At 42.3% G+C, this 25767-nt stretch overlaps 1 protein-coding gene across 1 annotated transcript; it reads left to right on the forward strand.

Moving 5' to 3' along the window:
- Positions 1 to 1665: 1665 nt before the first annotated feature.
- On the forward strand, positions 1666 to 25152 carry kif1ab (kinesin family member 1Ab). The gene is made up of 49 exons (XM_061084074.1): positions 1666 to 1733; positions 2820 to 2996; positions 4614 to 4687; positions 4896 to 5078; positions 5235 to 5303; positions 5564 to 5739; positions 6288 to 6399; positions 6714 to 6791; positions 7222 to 7287; positions 7387 to 7407; positions 7519 to 7597; positions 7776 to 7854; positions 8519 to 8661; positions 8767 to 8805; positions 9937 to 10067; positions 10187 to 10266; positions 11010 to 11085; positions 11192 to 11271; positions 11454 to 11560; positions 11685 to 11768; positions 12054 to 12234; positions 12337 to 12409; positions 12559 to 12649; positions 12747 to 12895; positions 13207 to 13385; positions 13565 to 13702; positions 13801 to 13919; positions 14044 to 14129; positions 14232 to 14367; positions 14609 to 14792; positions 14996 to 15086; positions 15213 to 15331; positions 15452 to 15507; positions 15794 to 15902; positions 16407 to 16473; positions 16613 to 16697; positions 16792 to 16897; positions 17126 to 17149; positions 17301 to 17415; positions 17637 to 17770; positions 17889 to 17950; positions 18054 to 18199; positions 18541 to 18729; positions 18831 to 18902; positions 20285 to 20391; positions 20591 to 20710; positions 20825 to 21017; positions 21129 to 21247; positions 21684 to 25152. Exons 2-49 carry the CDS (start codon positions 2891 to 2893, stop codon positions 21739 to 21741), a joined length of 5091 nt encoding a protein of 1696 aa, XP_060940057.1. The 5' UTR covers positions 1666 to 1733; positions 2820 to 2890; the 3' UTR covers positions 21742 to 25152.
- Positions 25153 to 25767: the final 615 nt, after the last annotated feature.

A 25767-nucleotide genomic window follows, 5' to 3' on the forward strand; every position in this document is an offset into this window, starting at 1 on the left:
TGTTTTTTTCTAAAAACAAGTGTTTGAGTTTGAAGAAGAAACCACTGAAATCATGTTTTCTTATAGCGTTGACAAAAATTGGTTTCATAACAACAGAAAACATCTCAGATCTCCAAACGCCAAACTGGTCAGGTGGAACGTTTACACTCACAAAGATACATCTGGATGAAATTGGGATTTCATTTTTTTTTTTTTAAAGAATACTTGACCAGGGTAGGTCCTTCTTTTGAAAGTTAAAAATCTGATTTATTATTTAAACTTTTTCAGTATTTTAATAAAAATTGGAAATCTGATGTTGTTGCCTTTTTCTTTTAGCTGTTGGGTCACAGCAGGATCAGCAGAGGGTGCCTCTCTCTCCACATGGAACAGCCTGTCTCTCTTAATCTGGCTTGGTCAATAATTACACCACTTGTAAATAAATGGGACTCAGTGTGACGTCCTCACTGGCCTTTGCACTGGACTGAAAACTCAAAATCGACCAAAACAGAGTGGGAGGAGGAGCCAGGATAAGAACAGACAGAAGGTGAGAGAAGCACACACAGGTTTCTCCACAGGGGGCGCCATCACAATATTTCCCACTAGTGTTGTTGTAAACATTCAGGGATATCTGAAGGTCCTCATACTAACTATTTATCTCCTTACACATGATGGCGCTATGCAGTGTAGACACTTTACAGACTGTATATAAAGATGGACGACATGACAGCTCCTAAAAGCAAGGCCTCATCATCTTGATCCCCCCCCCCCTGTAGATCATGAACCCCCCCTCTCCTCCATGTTAACAGATAGGACATGGATTGAACTTTGTTATTGCCGCTCCAACCCTTGATTGCTTTACTGAGTCAACTCTGGCTCCGACTGATGTTATCGAAGCAAGATGGCGGCATAAGATCCAGAATAATTTGGGCTTCATTTCTTTATATCCAGTCAATGATGCAGACATTGATGTGTGATAGCTCTTATCAAAACAAAACAAAAATAAGGGCAAATAAGATCCACCTCCTTGTGTAGAACTTGGAAAGGGGATATATATCATTAACCCGGCGTCTCCATTAGTGAGTAATTCTACTTTGCATATAAGTACATCTTGTTGACAATGCTTAGCCTACATGCTTTCTAAGGTTAGTAAGGTATTACAATACTGAGGTTTTGAATGCAGGTCTTTTACTTGAAATCAAGTATTTTCACGGTGGCAATACTTTTACTTAAGTAAATGATTTGAATACTTCTTCCACCAGTGGTAATCCATCCATGTTTAGCCTCAACCCCCCCTGGTCCTCTCTCCTCTCCTCCTCTGTGCTGCATGGCTCTATAGCATCATGGCTGCTTGCTGCGGATGATGCCGGTGATGCTGATGATGCTGATGCTGATGTCACCACCGCCTCCCAGCTTGCCCTGCCACAGCAGCACCGCCATTTTCCCCCACACTCCGACCGACTTCACGCACGGAGCATCCCGCAGCCTCCGCCCCTCCCTCCCTCCCTCCCCGCCTGCCAGTCTCCCACTCGGGCTGTGACGGACCCCCAGCTGTGTTCATCACTCAGCTGAAGCTGCTGAAGCTGAGGCTCTTTCCCGGCGGATCCTCTCCATGTATGGACGCGCGCACAGGAGGGATGCTGTAGACGCTCCGGCTCAGACAGACAGAACCACGGGCTGCTGAGGAGACTCGGATCCTGGCGCTGGTTTGAATGGGCGGAGGATTCTCCCTCTGAGCTCGACTCCGAGTTGCTGAGGTAAGACACGGATGAAGCGAGATGTTTTCCACGCCACAGCATCGGGCCCGATGGGTGTTACTAGGCGAGGGGCAGCAGATGCGTGCGTGTTTATGTGATGGTGCGATTTCTGGTGCGCATCAGAGGCGACCGATAAGGACTCAGTGAGGATTTGTCTATTGCCTCTTTAAAAATGCCCACACGACTGAACATCTGCTGTCAAAATGATGCGAACGTGTCATTTAAAGCGTATTAATGTCCGCTGAGCTCCTGTCTGACGCAGTGGTGGATGAGCAGGCGTCTGTGCCGTGTCTGTTTACGCGGCCTGTGTTTGAGGTGCGGCAGGCCCGGCAAGATGGAGGAGACAATATTTACACGAGCTCTGCATATTCACTGTCTCCACAGCACGAACGTCTCCTCAGATTCTGTGATCGTCATGTCGATCATGTCATTTCGTGGAGATGTGTAGGAGGGATGTTGTTATTCATGGGGTGGAGGATGGATGACTGATGTGCGCCGCGCAGCCCTAAAGCAAAAATGGCCTTTAAAAAAAAACCGAACTGAATATTCGGGTCATGGACAGAGAAAGCTTGAAATGGTGTCCAGGATAGACAACTGTACAGTGAGAGGAATGGTTGTTGTTACGATGCAGAGACATACGCAGCAGACACCTCCAGACAATTGTGTTGTTTTCTGTGAAGCAGCAGGAGACGTGGTGCCAGCGCAGGGCCTGTGAGGTGAGGGGATGATGCCCCAGGAGGAAGCAGCCATCTTACAGTAGAATATCAGGGACGCTGCTGATCTTCCTGACAAATGATGGCCCAGCGTTTTAGTCCAAGCGTGAATCTGCCTGAGGCCAGACTCACTGACACAAGGCCCCGAAACTGGAGGATCACGTCATTCTAGGGGTTTGTTTAGGCCTACATGGCCCCGGCCTCCATATTAATGACAATAACAAGCCTTGACACGTGCAAGTGAATTCTATATCACTACCATATTATAGCAAAACCATATTGTGCTTGACAACGAATGTCTCTATCCTATACATGTCCACTTCTGTTTGCTAATACATCCAGTAAATATACTTCTTGACATCCTTCCCCACAGGTGCCAGGTGTGTGTCTGTGTAGCCACACAGATCTCCAGCTGTACCGCTCGCCCGCACACCCTCCTGCATCATGGCGGGGGCGTCGGTGAAGGTGGCGGTGAGGGTTCGACCCTTCAACTCCAGAGAGATCGGGAAGGACAGTAAATGCATCATTCAGATGACAGGAAACACCACAAGTGAGTATCAATTCAAGGGATCTTTTGTTTGTTGTGTATTGGCAGTTGACGGCAGAAGTGTTGAGCTGTAACTTGATGATGTGGCTGTAAAACATTATTTCAACAGTATCGGGAGATGAATAAATGCACTGCCATCCTTGAGACAACTTAAATTTGGAATTAGAATTGGAATGTTTTTAAATGTGGGTGTGCAAATATATGGTGCTTACAAAACCCTTTGGAATTGTTCCAGTAGCCTCTACCAGCAGTCCTGACCCTGCAGAAGTGGCTACAATGAAATCTGATGGTGCAAATGGGACAGTCCATGAAATGTCCACTAGGTGCTTTATTGTCACCAATAAAAAGGCTTAAAATTGAACTTTGTTTGTTTGGTCCATGTTCCATCTGCTATAACGCAGTAGGCAGCGTTGATGAGCTATACTGCTGCCAGCCCGATGAATTTGCTTCATTTTTGGGGGAGCTGTTGTGACATTCACCTTTTTGTGCAGCGGCTGCTTGCACATCCCGTCATGATTATAGTCCTGTGACCTACACTGAGCTGACTTTCGCCTCAGATATTTGTCTCGTCTGCAATTTTGACCGGCAGAAACATGAGAGTGGGCAGGGAGACATGCACGTAGCATCTTGGCAGCCAGGGAGGGGAAACAAAAGCTCCAGTCAGGTCTGAAGCCCGTCAGTGTGTCGGATGCAGCGACGCCACAGCTCTGTGCTCTCATCATACGAGCCACAGGGGCCAAATAGACCCCATTGTTCTGGTTGAGCCCTGGCAGGGTCAGCTGATGCAGGCTAGTGTGTGTTTGTGCCAGTTGTGCTGGTCAGTGTTTTTTTAATGACCTCACTTGAGCCAAAGATTTAAACTTTGATTATTTAAGCTCATTAATTTCACTGGCTGTGAATGTGCTCACAGCTCTCACTGCTCTTTAATTTTTGCCTGCTTTACAGCCTAGCTGTTGATTCTGGCTGAGTGCACGTTTTAGCTGGACAGTTCTGCTGTAATGTTAAACGTGCCCACTGGGGGCATTAGAGTGGATTCAGTTTGCAGCAAACAGAGCTTCTGCTACTGCTCATTTCTAGTTTCATACTCCAAAAACCCAGCACCCCTCCCCTCTTTAAACAAGATGACAGTGGATTCAAAACCTCTTTTACTGACACACGGTGAAGTCTGATAAATGCAGTTGTATCCGAGTCATAGGTCTGTCCAGTCCGTCCAGCCTCTCCAGCCCCTCCCCTGAACAGTTGTCATCTATTCAATCCCCAAATAAGGAATATATTTTGACAATTGCATGAAGCAGATTGTGTTCTTCAAAAAAGCATTTACCATATTGATTGTGAGTATTCATACATGTTAGTAAGTGAATAATTCATTAAATATAGACTACTGACAGGACAGGGGCACTTCAGGGGCCAATCACCCTCTGGACGGGCCTCTGGATTTGCCCCCAGACCAAAATATTGAATGTGTGTGTGATGAGGTTGTGTTTCATTGAAAGATGTAGATTTATAAGTGTCAAGGACTTAAATATTGCCACCTTCATTCCGGAGAATTGACAGTGAAAATGGTGAAATTTAATAATATGCAGGGTGTCAGGGTGACTGATCTGTTTTGCTTCATTTCAGCGATCCTGAACCCCAAACAGCCAAAAGAAAACAAGAGCTTTAACTTCGACTTCTCTTACTGGTCACACACTACGGTGAGTTGTCATGAAATCATCATTTTTACTGGTCAGAACAAACCACTGGTGAGGGAAAATATTGATTAGATTTTTCAGATAACGTCATGAAAAAATACTAAAAGCGTGTTTTTGATGTCATATCATGCTTTAAAAAACAATAGATATCTGTCTGTCTCATCTATTTGTTTTTGACTTTATTTCCACTCCTCTCCCTTCATGTCTGTAGCCCGAGGACATCAACTATGCGTCTCAGATGCAGGTGTACAGGGACATCGGAGAGGAGATGCTGCTTCATGCCTTCGAAGGCTACAATGTCTGCATCTTTGCATACGGCCAGACGGGATCTGGCAAAAGTTACACCATGATGGGACGACAGGACCAACAGGACCAACAAGGGATCATACCTCTGGTAGTGCAGCGTACAGTTCTGATTGACAGAGAAATAGATTTTGGATTTATTTATAACAAATGTATTTAAATGCGACTGAAAATGTTTCATAATTGTCTTTTTATTCATGTGTTTTTCCTGTTTAATTGCTGTTAAAATTCCTGCTTTGTTTTTTAGCTGTGTGAGGACCTGTTCACCAAGATCAATGACATCAATAATGAAAACAGCATGTCTTACTCTGTGGAGGTGAGTCCTTGTCTCAGGATTAATCATTTAAACATTTAAAAACTCTGAATATTAAGGTTCCTTCCACTTTCATTTTGTTACACCTTTTAAAATCTATTTTATTGTCTTTGACTGTGTTTATTTGTTCGAGTTTATGCTCGTCAGTCAATAGTGAAGCACTTTGAACTGAATTGCTGTCTGACCAACAGATCGAGTCATAGAGATAACCATTAAACTCGTAGAATAATTTTATGACATGACCTCCTGTTTGCCGTCTCCAGGTGAGTTACATGGAGATTTACTGTGAGCGTGTACGTGACCTGCTGAACCCCAAAAATAAAAACCTGCGTGTCAGAGAGCACCCGCTGATGGGACCTTACGTTGAAGATTTATCCAAGCTGGCCGTCACCGACTACAACGACATCCAGGACCTGATGGACTCTGGAAACAAAGCCAGGTGACAGCCCGAATGTCAACCAGGGATTAACCAGTTGATCGGTAGATGTAGTAGTGGATGGCAAAGATCAAAGATGAGTGATGTGGTTGGGATGAATTCATTAATCAGTGGATGGAACCACTGATGGATCCCAGCAGCAAAAATAATCAATAGACAAGATCAGGATTGACTATTTTTAGGTCTCTGTGCCGGCGACAGCCAGTGACCGGAGGTAGTTGTGAACACGATATCTAAAAAAAGCCCTGAGAGAATCCTTTCAAATTTAAAAGAAACATTTACCTAGACTCTCAGATTAATTGATTAGATTTGGTGGTCAAAGGTCAAAGGTCAAGGTTTCAGTGGCCTCACAAACATGTTTTTGGTCTCTTGAAAATGATATCTCAAATCTGTCTCTAGGAAAGTTGTTCAAATTTTACCAGGATTCCCGGATTTCAGTTAAAGGTCAAGATGACCTCATATGAGTTCTGGTGAAAAACACTGGAAACAGCACTGGTTGTTGGAGCCATTCAACCGAAGTCAGTAATACTATTTATTTTTCTGTTTTTCAGGACTGTGGCTGCTACCAACATGAACGAGACCAGCAGTCGCTCCCACGCTGTGTTCAACATCATCTTCACACAGAAGAAACACGAAATGGAGACAGAAAACACTTTAGAAAAGGTTCTGACACCAAGCTCAGCTCACGGTCATGTCTTCCTGTTCATTCTATCCAACGGAAGGATGTTATTTTTTCCTATTAAAAAAAAATCAATAAGCCGTCACCGCTCCAGCAGAGATGCTGTGAGGCAGAAAATATTTTACGGCCTTTTATGACCTGTCTCGCCAGCAGTGTTGTTAACTGATTGATGATTTGATGTATTGATAAATAACGGACATAAACTTTTACTGCCTGTTCCCCTATTGTAGTTTCAGGTAAAATGTGCTTACTGCTGTCGGTGAGTTTTACATTTAAATTATCTTCCACCATCACACAGGTCAGCAAGATCAGTCTGGTGGACTTGGCTGGCAGCGAGAGAGCTGACTCAACTGGAGCTAAAGGAACCAGACTGAAGGTGAGAGGGAGGTTGTTGTTGTTGTTGTTGCAGCCAGTGGCCGGAGAGGCCCTGAGCGAATCACTTCAAATAATGTGCAAACGTTGGACTCAAAGATGAACTGGTTAGACGGTTGAAGGTCAAGGTCACAGTGGCTTCACAACACAAGTTTTTGGCCTCTTGAACATGATATCTCAAATCTGCCTTGAGGGCTCTTCTTCAACTCCAGACTAGTTGTCACTTTGACGCAATGATTAACTGTTGTTAATGTTGTCAGTGTTGAAAGGTGAAAACGTCACGGTGACCTCAGATTATTGATAACGCAACATGTCAGCAACACCTGGGGCTGAAGTTGCACTGGCTAGCCGAGGCATAAAACCACAGGGAAATTTAAGTTAATGTATTTTTGCATACAGGCTAAATAACTGATTTTATTGCTTTGTATTTGCAGGAAGGAGCAAACATCAACAAGTCTCTAACCACACTGGGGAAAGTTATTTCTGGTCTGGCTGAACTGGTATGTTTTTACATGTGTCATCAAAGATGCTAAACTGCTGAACCTTTTTATTCACATTATCATTATTGGAATAACACACATTTCTCTCTCAACTGTCAGGCCTCCGCCCCACCCAATAAGGTAAGCAACAGCAACTATCACAACTTGGAAAAGGCAAATAGGATGTTCAGTATCTTCTCTGTATGTTTTTAAGGGTCAATAGAAAATAAACATGTTTATTTTTGTTTGCAGAACAAGAAGAAGAAGAAGGTGGAAAGTTTTATTCCTTACAGAGATTCAGTTCTGACCTGGCTACTGAGGGAGAACTTAGGTATGCAAATTATAACACAGTATTTATGATTACTACTACTACTACTACTACTACTATTGCGATAAATAATAATTATGCTAATAATAAAGTGTATTAAAATAAAAATAATAAAATAAAAATTTAAACAATAATATCTTCTTGTGTTGATCAAAGCATTGTCTCCTTCTCTGTCTTTTAGGAGGAAACTCTCGTACTGCTATGGTGGCTGCCCTGAGCCCTGCTGATATTAACTATGATGAAACCCTCAGTACCCTCCGGTGAGAAAGATCTCAATGAAACACCTTCTCTAATACAATTAATTTACCTGCTAAGTGAATTTTAAAGATACCGTCACTACAGATTAAAATGTAGAGCAAAGGATTTTGAAGATCTGTGCTGCTTATATTCAAGTATGCTTGAAGTAGGAGTGCAGCGCCTCCGCTGGCAAGGAGCTGTAACTGCAACTTGTTTCCATAATATATGATTTAATTTTAGAAAATTCATTGTATTTCCTACTGCAAATGTGGAACATGTGTGGTGTCTAGAAAGTCTTGTCTGATGTTGGTTGTGTAAAATGTGGTTAAACTGGTCATTCAAAGGAAAACAAAAATCACAAATGTTGTGCTGCATTTAATATGACATTATTATAAAATCGCTCGCATCTCAGTGACTTCCAAAGTCCCGGCTAATGTTTGCATTTTTGTGAGGAAAATAGACTTAATATTATGTAGATCAGCTGTGTTGCATCATTAATGGACCCTTGGATTCTATAGCGTCCTATCAAATGTATGCACTGTTATCTATGCAGTTTTTTTCCTGTTTACTCCTGAAGCTGCAGCAGAATCCTTCTCATTTGATATCCCATATTGTCATTTGTCAGCCTGAAGCATCACCCTTTATAGCTTAATGGTCTCTTGACCTCAGTGACCTCTCTTCCTCCAGGTATGCTGACCGTGCCAAACAGATCCGCTGCAACGCCGTGATCAACGAGGACCCCAGCAACCGTCTGGTGCGTGAGCTGAAGGAGGAGGTGGCTCGCCTCAAGGACCTTCTGTATGCACAGGGCCTGGGAGACATCATAGAGAGTGAGTGTGCGTAAAAAAAACTCACACACACACACAAACACTTATACCTACACAATTAAGACAACAGCTCTCACGCACAGTCTCTTCTCTCCCCTGTCCTATCAGCGTATCGCTGTCCCGGCCCTGTCATCGATGGTTTGAAATGTGTGTATAACTCGTTCAGCGAGCCTGCGCTTTGCAACTAATAGAAAATTAAAATCGCAAGCCGGCCTTCCTCCTCCACCACACCTGAAACCTGACTATCACAGCCCCTTGAGATCAAGTGTGAAGAAAGACGAGATTTGCTAAAGTGATTATTTTGAGGGCCACAAAAATGATCTATGAGGTTAAACCTTGTTGTTTTAAGTATTTTTTCTCAACAATTCTGCAAAATGGCCTCCTTTTTCTCTTCATTAGTTCTCATTTCCATGGTATCACATGTTTCGTTGCTTTCAATTTAACATGGGAAGCTTCAATTGTATTATTAAAAGTAATGTTGCATTGTGATCCAATCAGGACTCTTTGTTTATAAAAAAAAAATAGAAAGCAGATAGCCTCGAAGCCAGAGTTGGCTTGGATCTGTTTGTTTGATGCATTTTCTTAAACAATTATTAGAAATCATGGAAGATAAGACTGACTTGGAGGACGCCATTTTAGATGACTCAAGAGCAAATGTTGCATCCTGGCTCTCTGTCTGTGGAGCTAATTGAAGCTATGAGTCAGGAGCTTTGAGGCATGGACTGTCAAGAGCTCTGCTACCTCAGGCATTAGGACATGCATTACGTTAAAAGAAAAAGAAAACCTTGGCTGTATTTGGTCTTTATGCATCTTAATGACACGTATTCTTTCATTTCTTTCTCATAACATTCTCTTGCCTGCAAGCTTGTTGAATCTGTTTCAATGTATTTGAGGGTCAGAGAATAGAAAAACACTTCTGATCTCTAATTTTCTGTCTATTTTGCATTTTGGGTGATTGGCGTTGTTCTTTTCTCTCTGCGATGGCTTTGGTGAGCAAAATGACCGCTGCTTCTTTGATCCATTATTTGAGCTTTCTCTTCTTTTCTTTTTTACTCCTCCCTGTCGTTCCTCCTTATTTTTTTCTTTTATTCATTTTGTTCCTCTCTCTCCCTGACGTCTCTCCTTAATTACCCGGCGTCTGCTTCTACCTTCCCTCCTTCTGTCCTTCCTTCCTTGCTTTCCTCCACGCAACGCCTCTCTCTCTGGCAGACCTGTGCGATTACAAGAACTTTGCGAATAATCGCCAGGCTGTCAATCAAAGGGGTGATCTCTCCACAGTGACCCACACCATGACAGGAATGAGCCCCTCTCCCTCGCTGTCGGCGCTGTCCAGTCGCGCCGGGTCCATCGCCAATCTCCACGACCGCATCTTCAGCCCGGCCAGTGAAGAAACCATTGAGAGGCTCAAGGTAGGAGAGAGGATAGTGAGATCGTTCAGGTTGTAGAGGTGGGAAATGGGAACGTTTATCAATTGAGTTCGAAGGACACAAATCCAGATACATTTTATCTGTCTTAATTTCACCACCAGGAAACTGAGAAAATCATTGCTGAGCTCAATGAGACGTGGGAGGAAAAGCTGCGTCGTACTGAGGCCATCCGCATGGAGAGGTCAGTCCAAATTATTCATGCAGTGTTTTACAGCTTTTTTTAATGTCAGCTCTCATTCATACATCCTGCTCATGACCATTGCAGCCTGAACTGTCCCGTCACCCACCCGAATTTGGGTCTGCTCCACCTTAACTCAAATAAAGTGACTAACTAGTATAGTTTGACTGAGCTGTGGTGCTTGAATAACACTTTATTACATATTTGCAGTCTGTAGGGATGTAATTGTTTTTCAACTATTATGTGGGTAGCAATGCTCCACAGAAGGAAATGTCTGAAAGACACGGAAAGAGCAACGTGATAAAATCAAACAGATGGAGTTCGACATTTAGTTGAGAGGGCTGCCCCCTGCTGTTCATATTTAGTAACAGCAACAATTCTTTGACAAAACAGAGCCATAGTAATGAAAATATAGACTTACATTTAATCTCATAAGACATTTAACCTGCAGAAAACAATATAAAAAATCTTAATTTAAGTTGGAAGGCATTTATGTTCCCCTCAGGTCGAATGTAAAGTAAACATTCTCTAACACTATGAAATATTTTCTCAGATTTATTGTGAGCATTTAATGCTAACATGAAAAATTAAGAAAGTAAATATTTTCATGTCATTGTGAGCATGTTAGCATGTTGAGGTTAGCTTTGAGAGCTTTAGGCTTCAGCTGTACAACAGGACAGTTGCTATTCATTGCAAACACATTTAACCAATATCCGTAAAATCGTATGTTATGATGCTCCCTGTAGAGAGGCCCTGCTGGCTGAGATGGGTGTTGCCATGAGAGAAGACGGAGGCACTGTGGGGGTCTTCTCCCCGAAAAAGGTGAGGTGCTCATCACTATTAGTTATGGTAGTTTGATATTTTTTTGCAACATTTCTCTGATCTCTCACAAACACAATCAAATGACGATCGTGACTTCCACCTTCAGACGCCTCATCTGGTGAACCTGAACGAGGACCCGCTGATGTCCGAGTGTCTGCTGTATTACATCAAGGACGGCATCACCAAGTAAGGTTTTGAGATTTAATCCAAACCATGGACTGTAAATAAAGATGGACGACTTTTTGAGTTATTTCTGGATACTGAGAGGAAGCAGAGATGCGTCATCCATCTTTAAATACACACTGTGATCCAGACATGGGGCTGTTTTAGGAGATTTGTCTAAATCTGATCGGCGTATCTTCTCGCAGGGTCGGCCGAGAAGATGCCAAGACTCGTCAAGACATCGTTCTCAGTGGCCATTTCATCAGAGACGAGCACTGCACCTTCAGCAGCACCACAGGCCCTCAGGGAGAAGGTAAACAACTTTGCCTCAATATGTCAAATTACAATGTTCCAGTTTGCACATGATAAGAATGAGAACAGACAGCTGTTATGTTGCATGTATTTGAGGTATAACTTGAGATATAACTTTCTTCTAGGATGTGTCATCCTTGAGCCATGCGAGGGGTCAGAGACGTATGTCAACGGGAAGAGAGTGACCTCCCCCATCGTTCTGCGATCTGGTGAGTGTCTATTTTTGAAATGAGGTGGAAAACAAAGTAATTGCACAGAGAACAGTAGATATAGAAAAGTATGTAAAGAGAAGTCCGAGGCGAGTGTTAGAGTTTGGAAATCTTAATAACTACCAACACTTTTCAGTCACTTTGATATTTTTGTTGCATGAGCTTCTACTTTCTAAGAGTGCTTTACTGTTCTAATGCCAAAGCAGTGATGCCAGCTTTGTAATTACTGAGTGACATCATCATAAATTAGACCATTTAGACCTTTTTTTGATTGGAACTTTTTAGGGCATCGCATCATCATGGGGAAGAGCCACGTGTTTCGCTTCACCGACCCGGAGCAGGCTCGTCTGGAGCGAGAGAGGACGCCGTGCGCTGAGACGCCGGTGGAGCCGGTCGACTGGGCCTTCGCTCAGCGAGAGCTGCTGGAGAAGCAAGGCATCGACATGAAGCAGGAGATGGAGCAGAGGTGAGTGTGGAGAACTGTGAATTTTGTTCACAACAATGAATGTCCATAATAAAGTTACACTATTCTTTACTTACATGTGCTCACATATATCTTTGCTTCCAGGCTTCAGGAACTTGAGGATCAGTACCGTAAAGAAAGAGAGGAGGCCAGTAACCTACTGGAACAGCAAAGACTGGTAAGGAAAAGCTGAATTTGAAAACATCAAATATGAATTTGTGTCTTTGCAGCCTTGACATAGATGTTTAATTTCGTGGAACCTGAAAAAAAAACCTGTTTAATATCCGTTCATCCTGTTCCTGATCTGCATCATGTGTTCTCTTTCAGGACTATGAGAGTAAACTGGAGGCTCTTCAGAGACAGGTGGATTCTCGGTGCCTGGAGTCACCTGAGGAAGAGGAGGAGCCTGAAGAGGAAGGTGATACTGTCACTTTCAACTGTAAAATTCAACACAAACAACTCAGGCTTGTGTTTGGTCACATTGGATTCTCATATCAACTCACTTGCCTCCCCAGTGGTGTGGACGCAGTGTGAGACGGAGCTGGCTCTGTGGGCGTTCAGGAAGTGGCGTTTCTACCAGTTCACCTCTCTCAGGGATCTGCTGTGGGGCAACGCCATCTTCCTCAAGGAGGCCAATGCGATCAGTGTGGAACTGAAGAAGAAGGTGTGACATTAGTCAAACATAACTCAGCACTATGACACAGGCGATGTGTGGATTTATCACTTTCTTTTAACATTTTCCTTTTTCATGGATATTGATGAAAAAACAGGCTTGTTTGGCATATTTATGGAAAGTGGAATGGAAAGTGGAAAATCTGGATCTAGTGAATTTAAATGGTGGATATATGCACTCTACTATTTTGTATTTATATTTTGTACAGATTTTTGAAAATGACCAAATTAATCTCAGAGTTGGGACACAGTTGGATATAAACAAGCTGCCACTCATGATTGATGTTCTTGTGTGGTCCACAGGTGCAGTTCCAGTTCGTCCTATTGACGGACACTCTTTACTCTCCGCTGCCGCCTGACCTGCTGCCCGCCTGCGTGGCCAGGGAGAGAGAAAGACGACCTTTCCCTCAGACCATCGTAGCCGTGGAGGTTCAGGATCAGAAGAACGGAGCCACACATTACTGGACACTGGAGAAACTCAGGTAACCGCTCAATGTTTTATTGATCCATCATAACAAAAACAAAGTGTGAATTTTATGGTTCATAACGTTATCTAATATAAGTGAAGACCATTCATTCATATCAGCTGCTTATCTTTAGCTCCACCTGTTGTCGTGCCCTGGTTTGTTTATGTATTTTTTGTTCAATTCCCCCTCTGCAGGATGAGACTGGACCTGATGAGAGAAATGTACGACCGTGCTGCAGAGCTCCCCAGCAGTGCTGTGGAGGACTGCGACCACAGCCTGACCGGAGGCGACCCGTTCTACGACCGCTTTCCCTGGTTCCGTCTTGTCGGCAGGTCAGAACTGAAGAGAGGCAGTGTTCATCTCATATAACGCACACTAAACGTCTCGGTAAACATGAAATCTCATCCCCTCCCTCGCTTCTTCTCCTCAGGGCGTTTGTGTACCTGAGTAACCTGCTGTACCCGGTGCCCCTGGTACACCGCGTGGCCATCGTCAGCGAGAAAGGAGAAGTGAAAGGCTTCCTCCGAGTGGCTGTGCAGGCAATATCAGGTACAAATATCCGGGCTGAGTGTTTATTTGAAATCATTATAGCTGCTTTTATTTGAGACGCTTTCTATTTGAAATGACTTCATATCTACTACAACGCTGTGTCCTCTGCTTTGTCTTTCTTCAGCCGATGAGGAGGCCCCTGATTACGGCTCTGGTGTGAGGCAGTCCGGCACCGCCAAGATCTCCTTCGAAGACAAACATTTTGAGAAGGTACAGACAGGTCATTCCTATTGTTTTTTTTAGGTATCCTATGAGCCCAAAAAGACAAGCAATGTCAACCCAGATTTGTTTGTTTGTTTGTCTTTGTATTAGTTCCAGACTGAGTCGTGTCCTGGTAATCTGTCACACTCCAACACCTCCCAGGAGGAGCTGAGATTCGTGGAGGGAGAAGGACAAAGCTCTGAAATTGGATTCTCTGCAGATGAAGAAAACAACAACACGTGTGAAGGTGAGAGTAGATCTGTGCACGGACTGTTACTTATGTCTGTATCGAACTGGAATATTTCATCGTTCAGGATTTGAGCAGACGAGAAATACTGTGCTGATGACGGTTCGCCCTTTACAGTGCTCACAGCATATAAACATCTAAAACAACAGTATCAAGTCAGAATAATAAGGGAAAAAAACCTACGTTTGTGGTGAAAAAAGAAACTGCAGCTTCAGAATGTGTCTGTCTCTGTGTCATGTAGCCTCTGTGGAGCCTCCCAGCAGCCCAGAGAAGAGTTTAAGTCTGGGTCTGGATCTCCCCCTGGACCTCTCCCCAGAGATTGCCCTGTCCCACCTGAAGGTCGGCAGCACCTTCACCTTCAGAGTCACCGTCTTACAGGCCTCCAGCATCTCAGCCGAGTATGCCGACATCTTCTGCCAGTTCAAGTGAGTGAACAGCAACACTTCAGTCAGCCAGTCCTGACCAAAGATGTAAAACACTGTGGTCCCATTAAATTTTCACAGTTGTTTATATCCCAACACGTGATCAATACGGTAATCTGTGAAGAAGGTCTTATGTATTCCTGTCAACAATCAAATGCCAAACAAACTCCTTTTCAGAGTTGTTATAAAGTCTTCTCTTGTTTCAGTTTCATCCACCGTCATGACGAAGCTTTCTCCACTGAACCGTTGAAGAACACCGGCAGAGGACCTCCGCTGGGCTTCTACCACGTCCAAAATGTGACCACTACTTCAATTATTACCATATATTAGTGGTAACAACTACTGCAATATGTTGGACTTATCTTGTATATACTATAAGGCTGCTGTAATAATTGTCTTTCATTCCTTCTCTCCTCATGTTAGATCACAGTGGAGGTGACTAAATCCTTTGTGGAGTACATTAAGACTCAGCCCATCGTCTTCGAGGTGTTCGGTCACTACCAGAAACAGCCCTTCCCTCCGCTCTGCAAAGACCTGATCAGGTCAGGGAGAAATCTGAACTGTTATTTCTGACAGCTGATGCTTGGTGTGTGTGACTCGTTAACTTTTAGATGGGACCCTCAAGTTCCCTCACGTTTCTGTGTCCTTGTCTTGTCTCTTAGTCCGCTGAGACCCTCCAGGAGGCAGTTCCCCAGGGTGATGCCCTTATCCAAACCAGGTTAGTTTGTCAAACATCATTATTTATCTGTGATGACCTTGTATAAGTAGTATTTTTACACATTAGTTGAATTTTGTGATCCGCTCTTTCCTTCAGTAATCTGTGATAGTTAAATCAATGGAAATCAAACATAATCTATTCAATTAATCCATAACTGGTTAAAAAAAACAAGCTGCTCAGGGATATTGACATTTCTTCCCCTTTGAACTATTGGCGGTATCAGTTCAGTGTGGTTTACACTGTTCTGCTCTGTCACACATTAATCTGTTCTCTGTTCCCTCGTCAGTTCCGGCCACCAAGCTCAGCACTCTGACTCGCTCCACTGCGGGACCGTGTCACGCCAAGTACGATCTCATGGCCTTCTTTGAGATCTGTGAGCTGGAGGCCAACGGAGAGTGAGTCTTATCTTTGAATCTGTTTTCCATCAAAGATAATAATAGATACACAAGGATACTGTCTGTTGTTTTCATCACTGCAGCGAAGCCCTGAAAGCAGACAACAATCTTTGGGGGGGATCATTTTTCATTAAGAGAGAGAGAGGGATGAAGACAGACAGAGAGAGAGAGAGGGCGACAACCTGTTAAAAGATGTTTTTCTTCGCTGCACCCTTGTGGTTATAAGTAATTATTTTTGAAAGATTTAAAATGTGAATTAAAATTATTTAATAGGTTAATGCAGTCAACATATATGGGATTTGAATTCAAGTATCTCAGGTGAATCTCCTGTGCTCAAACCAACACATCAACATAAATCCACTAGATCTGCACAAACTGATGTGAGAATCTGACTAATGTGAGAAAAAGTGTAATCTGTGTCAGTAGTTTAAGTAGCTCATAGGATAGTAGTTGAGTAGAATAATTAAGTATATCAACATGTCTCTGATTCTTCCTTTTCTCCAGCTACATACCTGCTGTTGTTGACCACAGAGCTGGGATGCCCTGTCACGGCCAGTTCCTCTTACATCAGGTCAGACAACCTTTCCTTTAACATTTTTCAGACTTCAGGGTGAAAAATGTCACCAGCCAATTATACTTTGAGTAGCTTTGGGACAATCACTTCAGCTAATTGAGTTGGTTTTGCTTCACGTCCTCTCTGGACCGCACAGGGCATTCAGAGGAGGATCACCGTCACCATCGCTCATGAGACAGGAAATGATGTCGAGTGGAAAGAGGTGAAAGAGCTGGTCATTGGTGAGTAATGAGGAAAAATTAACCATCATCATTTTTTTGAATAATGTCTCCTCACTGAACTAATGTCCATAACCATAACCCTAACTTGATTCAGGTCGCATTCGAAACACACCAGAGGCGGATGAGACCATCATCGACCCCAACATCCTTTCTCTCAACATCCTGTCCTCCGGATACTTCTGGCCAAAACATGACGACAAGTATGCTATCTATCCATCCATCCTTCCATCCGTCCATCCAACCATCAGTTCATAAGTATCCTTTTGTTCACTGCTTCAGGGCTTCTCATACTCAACACATTTTTATGTTTTGCATTAAAACATAGTTAACTTTGCATGGATGAACATTTTTTTAGTTTGAACCTTCAGCAGCTTCAAATTAAAGTTTCTAACTCCGCCTTTTTCTTCTCATTCTTTTTTTAACGGCAGCGTCTCCTTGGGAGTTGATCATAGGTATAACGACAATCATTTTTATCTTTTCAATTTAATGATAACAAGATATCCCTTTGCTCACATGCTTCTTTTTTTTCTTGTTAGCTTGAATCATCCTGCTTAAAAAAACACGTAGATCAGTGGCAACGTATAGTTTTTCTCTCTCTTTCAGGACGTTCTACCGATTTGAGGCAGCATGGGACAGTTCCATGCACAACTCTCTTCTCCTGAACAGAGTCACTCCCTATGGGGAGAAGATCTACATCACCCTGTCTGCTTATCTGGAGGTTTGGAAATTGTTTTTTCTCAAGTGTGTCTATATTTGCCCGTTTTCTTTGTTGTTTATTTATTTGCCTACTATTTCAGCCTATACCACTGATTTACATTGATTTCAAAACGTTGATTATTTCTTGTCTCAAATAAGTTTTGATTCAAACCAAGAGGAGTCAGCAATCAGACACTTTTGCCTTCTTGTGAATGGAATCTGATTTCTGTGTATTTTTACTAGATGGAGAATTGCACTCAGCCGACAGTGATCACCAAAGATTTCTGCATGGTGTTTTACTCACGTGACGCAAAGCTGCCGGCCTCTCGCTCCATCAGGAACCTCTTCAGCACCGGCTGCCTCCGGCCCTCAGAAAGGTTTGTGCAATCTGAATCAATACGGTGCAACCTAGACTACTATCTCTGTATATCTATATATACGGTATATTCATGTTTTCTTATTTACTGTTAAAATGTTTTGCTCTTTCCATCTCAGTAACCGTGTCACAGGAGTCTATGAAGTCACTCTGTGTCATGTGGCTGACAATGGAAGTCCAGGTGAGAAGGAACTAAAGCAAACAAGAAAAATAAGGAAATCTCAAACATGACCGATAGTGTTTTGTCATACTTAAAGTGAGACTCTTTTCCGTCTCTTCGCCAGGCATGCAGCGCCGTCGCAGGCGTGTGCTGGACACCTCGGTGGCGTACGTGCGAGGAGAGGAGAACCTGGCTGGCTGGAGGCCTCGGAGCGACAGCCTCATCCTGGATCACCAGTGGGAGCTGGAGAAACTCAGCTTACTGCAGGAGGTAAGAGAGTTAGCAGACAGAAAAGTAAGAACGAGGAGTATAGATCAGCCAAAAAAACAACCTTCCCTGATAATCCTATTTGACTAACTGACTACTCTTACACAGAATCTTTGGGCCATTGAGATACAGTGTTTTTCGCTTGACATTGACGAAAAGATTTGTTGGTTATATTAATATTAATTATATTAGTGGACGTTATAGATGAAAAGCCTGATACAAATTAAATTTTTACAGAAACTAACTTCATTGCATCCTTCACAAGAAAACTGACAAACGCAGAACAACTGCAGTAATTTATAAAAAGTAACAAATACAAAAGGATAAATTGCTTGTGGTTATAGGTGGAGAAGACCAGGCACTACCTGCTGCTGAGGGAGAAGCTGGAGGCGACTCTGCAGGCGGGGCAGGACGCGCTGTACAAGAGCAGCGACATCAGCGACTTCGCAAAGAGTCCGGTCCTCAGCCTCAGTCCCAGCAGCAGCCCCAGCCTCGAGAGCCCCAACCTGAGGCAGAGGGAGCTGGCTGCCAAGGTGACTGCTGCTCATTTGAGCTTCATCATGTTGTTTCAATGACTAGGTTCAACATCATCTAAACATAAAAAAATCTGTTGTCATTGTTTTCTTCCCCTCAGTGTTTGCGTCTGCTGATGCACACCTTCAACAGGGAGTACAGCCAGGTGAGCAGCAGTGCCAGTGAGAGCAAGGTGAGCCCCAGCCTAGGCCCCGTAACCCGGCCCGATAATCCCTCTGAACCTCAACATTAATCTGTTGCCTTCGCTAAATATTAGAGCCCCACACTTCACCCACTCACTGCCACTGCATTTAATCATTCAATTGTTTGTTCAGCACGGATTTGTATCTCTTTTTAATTTTCTTTTCCCATCTAATTTAATTTCCCTCAGTTCTTTTTAAGATTTCGGTCTTTATAACCACGCAGTAGACCTGCAGCAAATATTATTCAGTAATATTATCCAAAGGATCCAGGTGAATGAGATATGTCAGATATGATAATCATACAAGAGACGTTTTTCTGTCTCAGCATCGGTGACATCTAGTGGCCGGAGGCATTATTTTTTTCAGTTGTCCGTCTGTCCTTGCCTTTCTTGGGAACACAATATCTCAAGAACGTTTTTAGGGAAATTCTTCAAATTTGATACAGATGTTCAGTTAGATCGCTGTAACCTCACACTGCACATTATTTGCCTTGTGGACCCGTTGTCCCAGGAAAACCCCTGAGGAATTCTTTGAAATTTGGCACAAACATTTACTTAGACTCACACATGAAGAGATTAGAATTTGGAGGTCAATGTCACTGTTACCTTAAAAAAACTGTTATTTGTTATTGTAAACTAAATATTTCAAAACTGCCCTGAGGGGATTTCCTCATATTTGCCACAAACATTTTCTTGGACTCAAAGATGACCTGATTAGAATGTGTAGGTCAAAGGTCAAAGTCACAGTGGCCTCAAAAAGCCCTTTTTGTTTTGTAAACCCATTTTCTCAGAAATTCACTTCGACTCAATGATTAACTGATCAAGGGGGCGTTTGCCCCACATAACATGTTTATTGCCTCTGAACATGATATATTAAATCTGCCTTTCGGGAATTTCTTCAAATTTTAAACCTTGATATAATAAATATTGACCAAGGTCTCCTGCTTACCTCTTTCCTCTGAAGCCCATGTATCTTTTGTTCATCCCTGAGAATGGTTTAGTTTCATCTTCTTTTTCCCCCGACCTCATTTGTCACTGTCCCTCCTCCTCTGAGACTGCGAGGCTCCCACTAACCTGATCCTACTCCTGCATGTCTTTAACATGTTAATCAATGAGGGGCTCTTAGACGTAATGAGGATTTGTGTTACAGTGCTACAGAGATGGTTCTACAATACATTGCCAGAACATGACAATTTGTCTGATTGAGTTGTTTTCTGAATGCATGTCTGTGTTGTTTGTGCTTAATTGTTTCCCGATATGTTTCGTCCATGTTTGTATTTGTCCCTCTTGTCTTGTGTGTGTCTGTGTGTGTGCTTCTCCATCCATGTTGTGTGTGTTTGCGTTTGTGTGTGACGTGTATGCGTGTGTTTTAGCTCTCTGAGATGTCTGCGTCACTAATGAGGGAGTCGTCATCTGGACTGAGCACGCTCACTCCATCTTCTACCTGCCCGTCACTGGTCGAGGGACACTATGACATTAGGTATGTAACCCATGTAGATCATTTTAGTTCCGTGTGTGGGTAAATGTAATGTTTCCCAAGACATTGCCATGGTTCACAGCCATACCGTTGTACAACAAGATGGACATGTCGCCACTTCCTCCCAGTATTCAGAAACTAAGCTAAAATATCCCGATTCATTGTATTTCTTGTTGTCAAATCATAACTTTGTTTTTTGAAGACATACTGAACCAGGTTCAGGAGCATCCACTCCCGACCTGGACCCGTACAGCCCGGTGGACAGAAAGAAAGCTCTCCGAGGATACAGCTTTGTTCCTGACATACAGGAGATTCGTGTCAGGTCAGACTTCACATGTCATCCTAAACTAATTTCACTCGGGGAATAAACGTGATGAAGAGCATTTGTGATTTCTTCAGTTTGTCTTTAAGTTCATATTTCTTTCATCCCATGCAGCCCCATCGTGTCAAAGAAGGGCTACTTGCACTTCCTGGAGCCCCACACCAGCGGCTGGGTGAAGCGCTACGTGGTTGTGCGCCGGCCTTACGTCTACCTGTACCGCAGCGAGAGGGACAGTGTTGAGAGAGCTGTCATCAACCTGTCGTCTGCAAAGGTGGAATACAGCGAAGACAAACAGACCTTACTGCGGGTAGGACCCAGCTTAAATTCAATCCTAATACAGATTCATGTTTAAGAAAATAGACAGTTATCTCTGCTAACCTGAACAAACTTCAGTAACCCCTGCGTTAAATCTCTCTAGACTCCCAACACGTTTGCTGTGTGCACCGAGCATCGTGGGATACTGCTGCAGGCCACCAATGACAAAGAGATGCATGACTGGCTGTATGCTTTCAACCCTCTGCTAGCTGGCACCATCAGGTGGGTGGAGGAGAAACTGTCGAGGACAAATCCAACATAAGAGCAACACAAATGAGCTGTTTGCTGTTGGTTAAACACGTTTAAAATGAGTGTTTCATGCTTTCACAGGTCTAGTGACGGCTGTTTTCCTAGAGAGAAACAGATACAGTGTAGCTGTTTTCAGATATGCACAGAACTACAGACATTTTCCTGACATTTCCTTCTATTCCCCTAGTAAAATGTCCAGAAAATGTCAAATTGAGTTCATATGAGAATAAAACTGGAAAATATCCCTGAAAATTCATTCAATGGTCGTGTTGATGACATTGCTAACAGGCCACGGATGCAAAAAACTAATAACGGGGTCTTATAAAATGAGGTATTTTCTTACACAGCTTTCTTTTTACCTGTATCTGACTCTCCTCTTTGCAATTTGTTGTTGATCTCCTCTCCTCAGGTCAAAGCTCTCCCGGAGAAAGTCGGTCCAGTCGGTCCCGTCTGGGCAGAGGATGTGAGAGGTGAACCAGCCTGATGGAAACCTACACTCCCAAAAAAAAAAAATACAATCTAAAAGCTCCGCTCTCCATCCTGCTCCGATGAACATTGACCATATAAACAAACTTATAAATAAAACCATTTACATTGCTCTCTATGTGACATCATCTCAAACCCCAGCGAAACACCTCTTCTCTCTTTTTGCAGTCGACACCTCAGACCCTGCATGGTGTGCTCCCTCCTGACCATTAGAAGCATACATAAGAAACACTAATTACCCAAACATGTTAGTTATCCTCCCCCTGCTGGGCTTTTGGACATGTTCTGATTAGTTTTCATAAACATGTAGAAATCAGTCTCCTGTGAGACCACCCGGTCCCTGTAGAAAGTTACTATGTGCTCTGAACTAAAGTCCCAGTTGTAAAAACCAACCATTCATGTATTTCTACTTAACGCCATCAGGTGAGGGGGGAAAACAATAATACTTTGAAAAAAGAAACACCGAACTGGATGTGACTCTGTGTAGACGTGTATTTAGCTCCACATCCATCATTCAAATACTGCACATTACCTCAGTTTGCAACGGCTTGGTGCTCTATGACATAGAGTATTTGTTTCACGGCAAAAATAGACGAGTCATTAAAACACCGAAGTAGCATGAGGAGGGATTTGTTGAGACAAAAGGGTAAGCTGTATCTGTGTTGTTGTTTTTTATTTTTTAAACTAGTTCAACTGAGATTGTTGGCCAGATTGAGGCAGAAAATAACCCAGGAGAGATAACTCATGTCCTCGCCTTGTTCTTGATATGTTCGTCTACATTCAACATAACCCCCTTGTTCATATATTTATATATTTATGTATATAGCTACAGCAGAATATTATTTATTGTTGCTATCATAGGTTCTCTGCACTGTTATTTATTTGTGACGGGATCACTAATCAGTTTTGTTTCATGGCACTTTATTATCGTTATTGAGTTAATGTCTTGTATCATTCACTCACTTGTTTAACCAAAGTATTTTATTTTGTTATTCTACTTGTTCCACATGTTGTGACTGTACATTAGGTCAGCAGACAGTTCATGAGAATAACTGGATGGTAAATAGTTCAGAGTTTTGAGAAATATTCCTATTTGCCTTCTTGCTGAGAAAGATAAGAAGATTGATGCTACTCTGTGGTCTGCATGCTAAAAATGAGGTTAGCCACCAGCAGTCAGTTAGCCTAGCCTAGCTTAACCAAAACAGGAAGTAATATGGAACAACATCTGCCTGCCAGTATTTTCTTATTTAGTCTCACGCAATAAAGCAAATGAATGATTTTTTTCTCAACTCTGAACTATTTCTTTAAACTAATCAATTATATCTAAATTGAACAACTGTATTTTGTGTGTGTGGTTACATTTGTATCTAGTAAGCACTTATTCAGGCCGCTATGGGCCGTCAGAGTTGTTACGTTAAATACGTTTACTATTTGCGTCTCCTCTAGTAGCTACATGAAAAGTTTGAAATGATCCTGGACCTGTAATCTGTTGAGGACAGTTGCTTTGAGTGGGCAAGAGCTTTGCCCATCCACCAGATAGTGCCTCCCTTTCTTCACCTCTTTTTATTCTCTCCCTTCCTCATCAATACATCAACACTGAAGTAAGTTACATGTGGGAGTTGGCTTTCAGGTTGTGTTATAGTAGATGCTACAGACCTTTTTTTTATGTCTTGGAGAGTGAATATTATCGATGATGCTTTATAATTTGTTGGTACAGTGACAGTACAGCATATGTCTCATTATCATTGACTGTAAATGTTGCATTTAAAAGTAAATCCCCTCTTAGTTTATGTACTGTAGGCACTATATATACATTTGAGAGCCTGGTGTTGTGTCAGAAACCAGTACAGTATGATTAGCTTTGGTGTTGCTATGATTTTGTTTCTGTATTTTTTTGCACTGTACCAAGATGACCCCGGATGTTGGTCTATCTAAAAACAAAGTAGCTTTTTGAAGCTAGAAAGATTATTTACATAACATATTATTGGGTATGTGTATTGTATTATTTGCATTAAGAAGAATATTATCCATATCTGTTCACGTTGGAGAAGAACATCTTATATGTTTGTAAATCTTATACCCAAGACATGGTCAGCCAACCATTTGGTCTTTCTCATTTTCCTCTATAATCTGTTTACTTTCAGATCGATCTACAGAAAGTATTTAGGACTCTTTATGCCACAGGCCAGCCAACCTGTTGAGCAAGAGAGCCCAATACTTTATAAGTCTGTACAAACTAACACAAAGGTTTTTTTTAATCACATTTCACTTTATACTTGTTGCTACTTGCAGTACTTAATATTCTCTCTTTGAGCTGAGTTCAGGGTTTTGGGTCATCTTGGTATAATCACCTCATTCGGTAACATGCTTACTAATATAAAATGTATGCTGTCTGCTGGAACAGAAGACAAATGGAAAGTTTTATTTATAAAGTTTTAAATTATAGATTATGTTCTTATGATATATTGCACTTCATGCACAAAGCGTCTTTATTTAATATGATTTCATATGATGATGTTTTAAGAATGTGTAGAAAAGACTGGGTTTGGCTCAAGGATATAACAGCCTGTATTGAAAGGAGAAGAGTACATGAAAGTGAAACGGTTCCATTTTCGCCCCAACGGCTGAACAACCAACAACGCTGCACCAAATCGCATTGATTTTTTTGTTGTAGTTTACGACTGGCGGATGTTGCAGTTGCTCCAGCCCTGATAGATCAAGGGTATCCTGTTAAGGAATAACACTTTACAAGACAGATTTAGTCCACTGGCCAATTATTGTTAAAAGATAAATAAATTGATTATTTTATATTTGGCTGCTTTAAAATTATCATCTGGATCGAAGCATGCAGGTCCACTTATCTCCTGCTGTACTCTGTCCCTCTCTCCTGCCTTACTGCTTGATAATGACAACAGCCGCCCCCCCCTCCCTGGAGTGCTGCTTGTAAAGTATTGTCATTTATGATCCTTGTAATGACTAACTGGAAACCTTCCTCTTGGCTCTGTCTTGTATATAAATGGAGAATTTCTGTGTTGGGTCTCATCGCACAGATGATATTAACTCTCTCTCTTCCTCTGTATACCATGATGAATAAGAATAACTGGCCTGATGCTTCGTCTTTGTCACCCTAGAGTAGAGTGCCGATCAGGGATCAGTTTTTTGCACATGCAGCTCGACGTGGTTGAGGTGGTCATTGTGGAGCGGGTTGGTGATCCCAGGTCTGCACTCACTCTCTTTGCTCTGAGCCGATTGACAGAAGCAGTAGCAGGTCCCAGCCTGTGATCGTCTTAATCTCAGTGCTCACGTTTATCTTTTGAGTGTTCTAGAGTTTTTTCTCATGTCTGTGGACACGTAACAAAAGTTGTGAAGAAAAAAAAATAAAAGGCGAAATAAAAAATGAGTGTTGAAACTTATGCATCATTTCAATGTCATGTGTCTCATTGTTACCCACTTAAACCTATTTACAGTACCTGACTTTAAGAGATCCATCACAGTAAACTTCATAATACACATCGGATGGAAAAGTACATGATGCAACTTGTAAATCTTTGATTACACTGTAAATAATTAAAATCATCTCTTAGGTCTGACTTACAATGATATTGCCTGATTCTACCCACCGAACTGCACATATACTGAGTCTGAACATGTACAATAAAAAAGGATACAACATAAATTTACTGCACAAAGCTGGCTGCAATTTTAAGTGATTTTAAATAACAACATAAACTTTGCTTCTGTTGTTTACTCTGTACAAGGTTCCCTTTGGCCTTTGTCATCCACAAACAAAACGTTTACGATCATAATTATTCAGATTAACCTCCATTGAGATTTCATTTGTGTCTGGAATGCTGAGCCCTGTTAAGTCCAGTTAGGTAAACGACTGCAACTCTATTTTATTTCTACTGATCTCTACAAAGTCCCACACCTTTTTTCAAAATGCACACTTCATTTAAACATCACATCACAGCTTAAAAAAATGATAATAATTTGCCTTGCCTCCCTTT

This window comes from Limanda limanda, chromosome 13 (assembly GCF_963576545.1).
Source record: "Limanda limanda chromosome 13, fLimLim1.1, whole genome shotgun sequence".
Lineage (NCBI taxonomy): Eukaryota > Metazoa > Chordata > Actinopteri > Pleuronectiformes > Pleuronectidae > Limanda > Limanda limanda.

Bases quoted from the DNA above. Each gene is read 5' to 3' on its own strand.
- kif1ab (XM_061084074.1), top strand. From the start codon at position 2,891: ATGGCGGGGGCGTCGGTGAAGGTGGCGGTGAGGGTTCGACCCTTCAAC. The intron at 6,400-6,713 runs GTTCTGACACCA...ACCATCACACAG, and splicing joins CAGAAAACACTTTAGAAAAG to GTCAGCAAGATCAGTCTGGT. The intron at 13,386-13,564 runs GTAACCGCTCAA...CCCCCTCTGCAG, and splicing joins TGGACACTGGAGAAACTCAG to GATGAGACTGGACCTGATGA.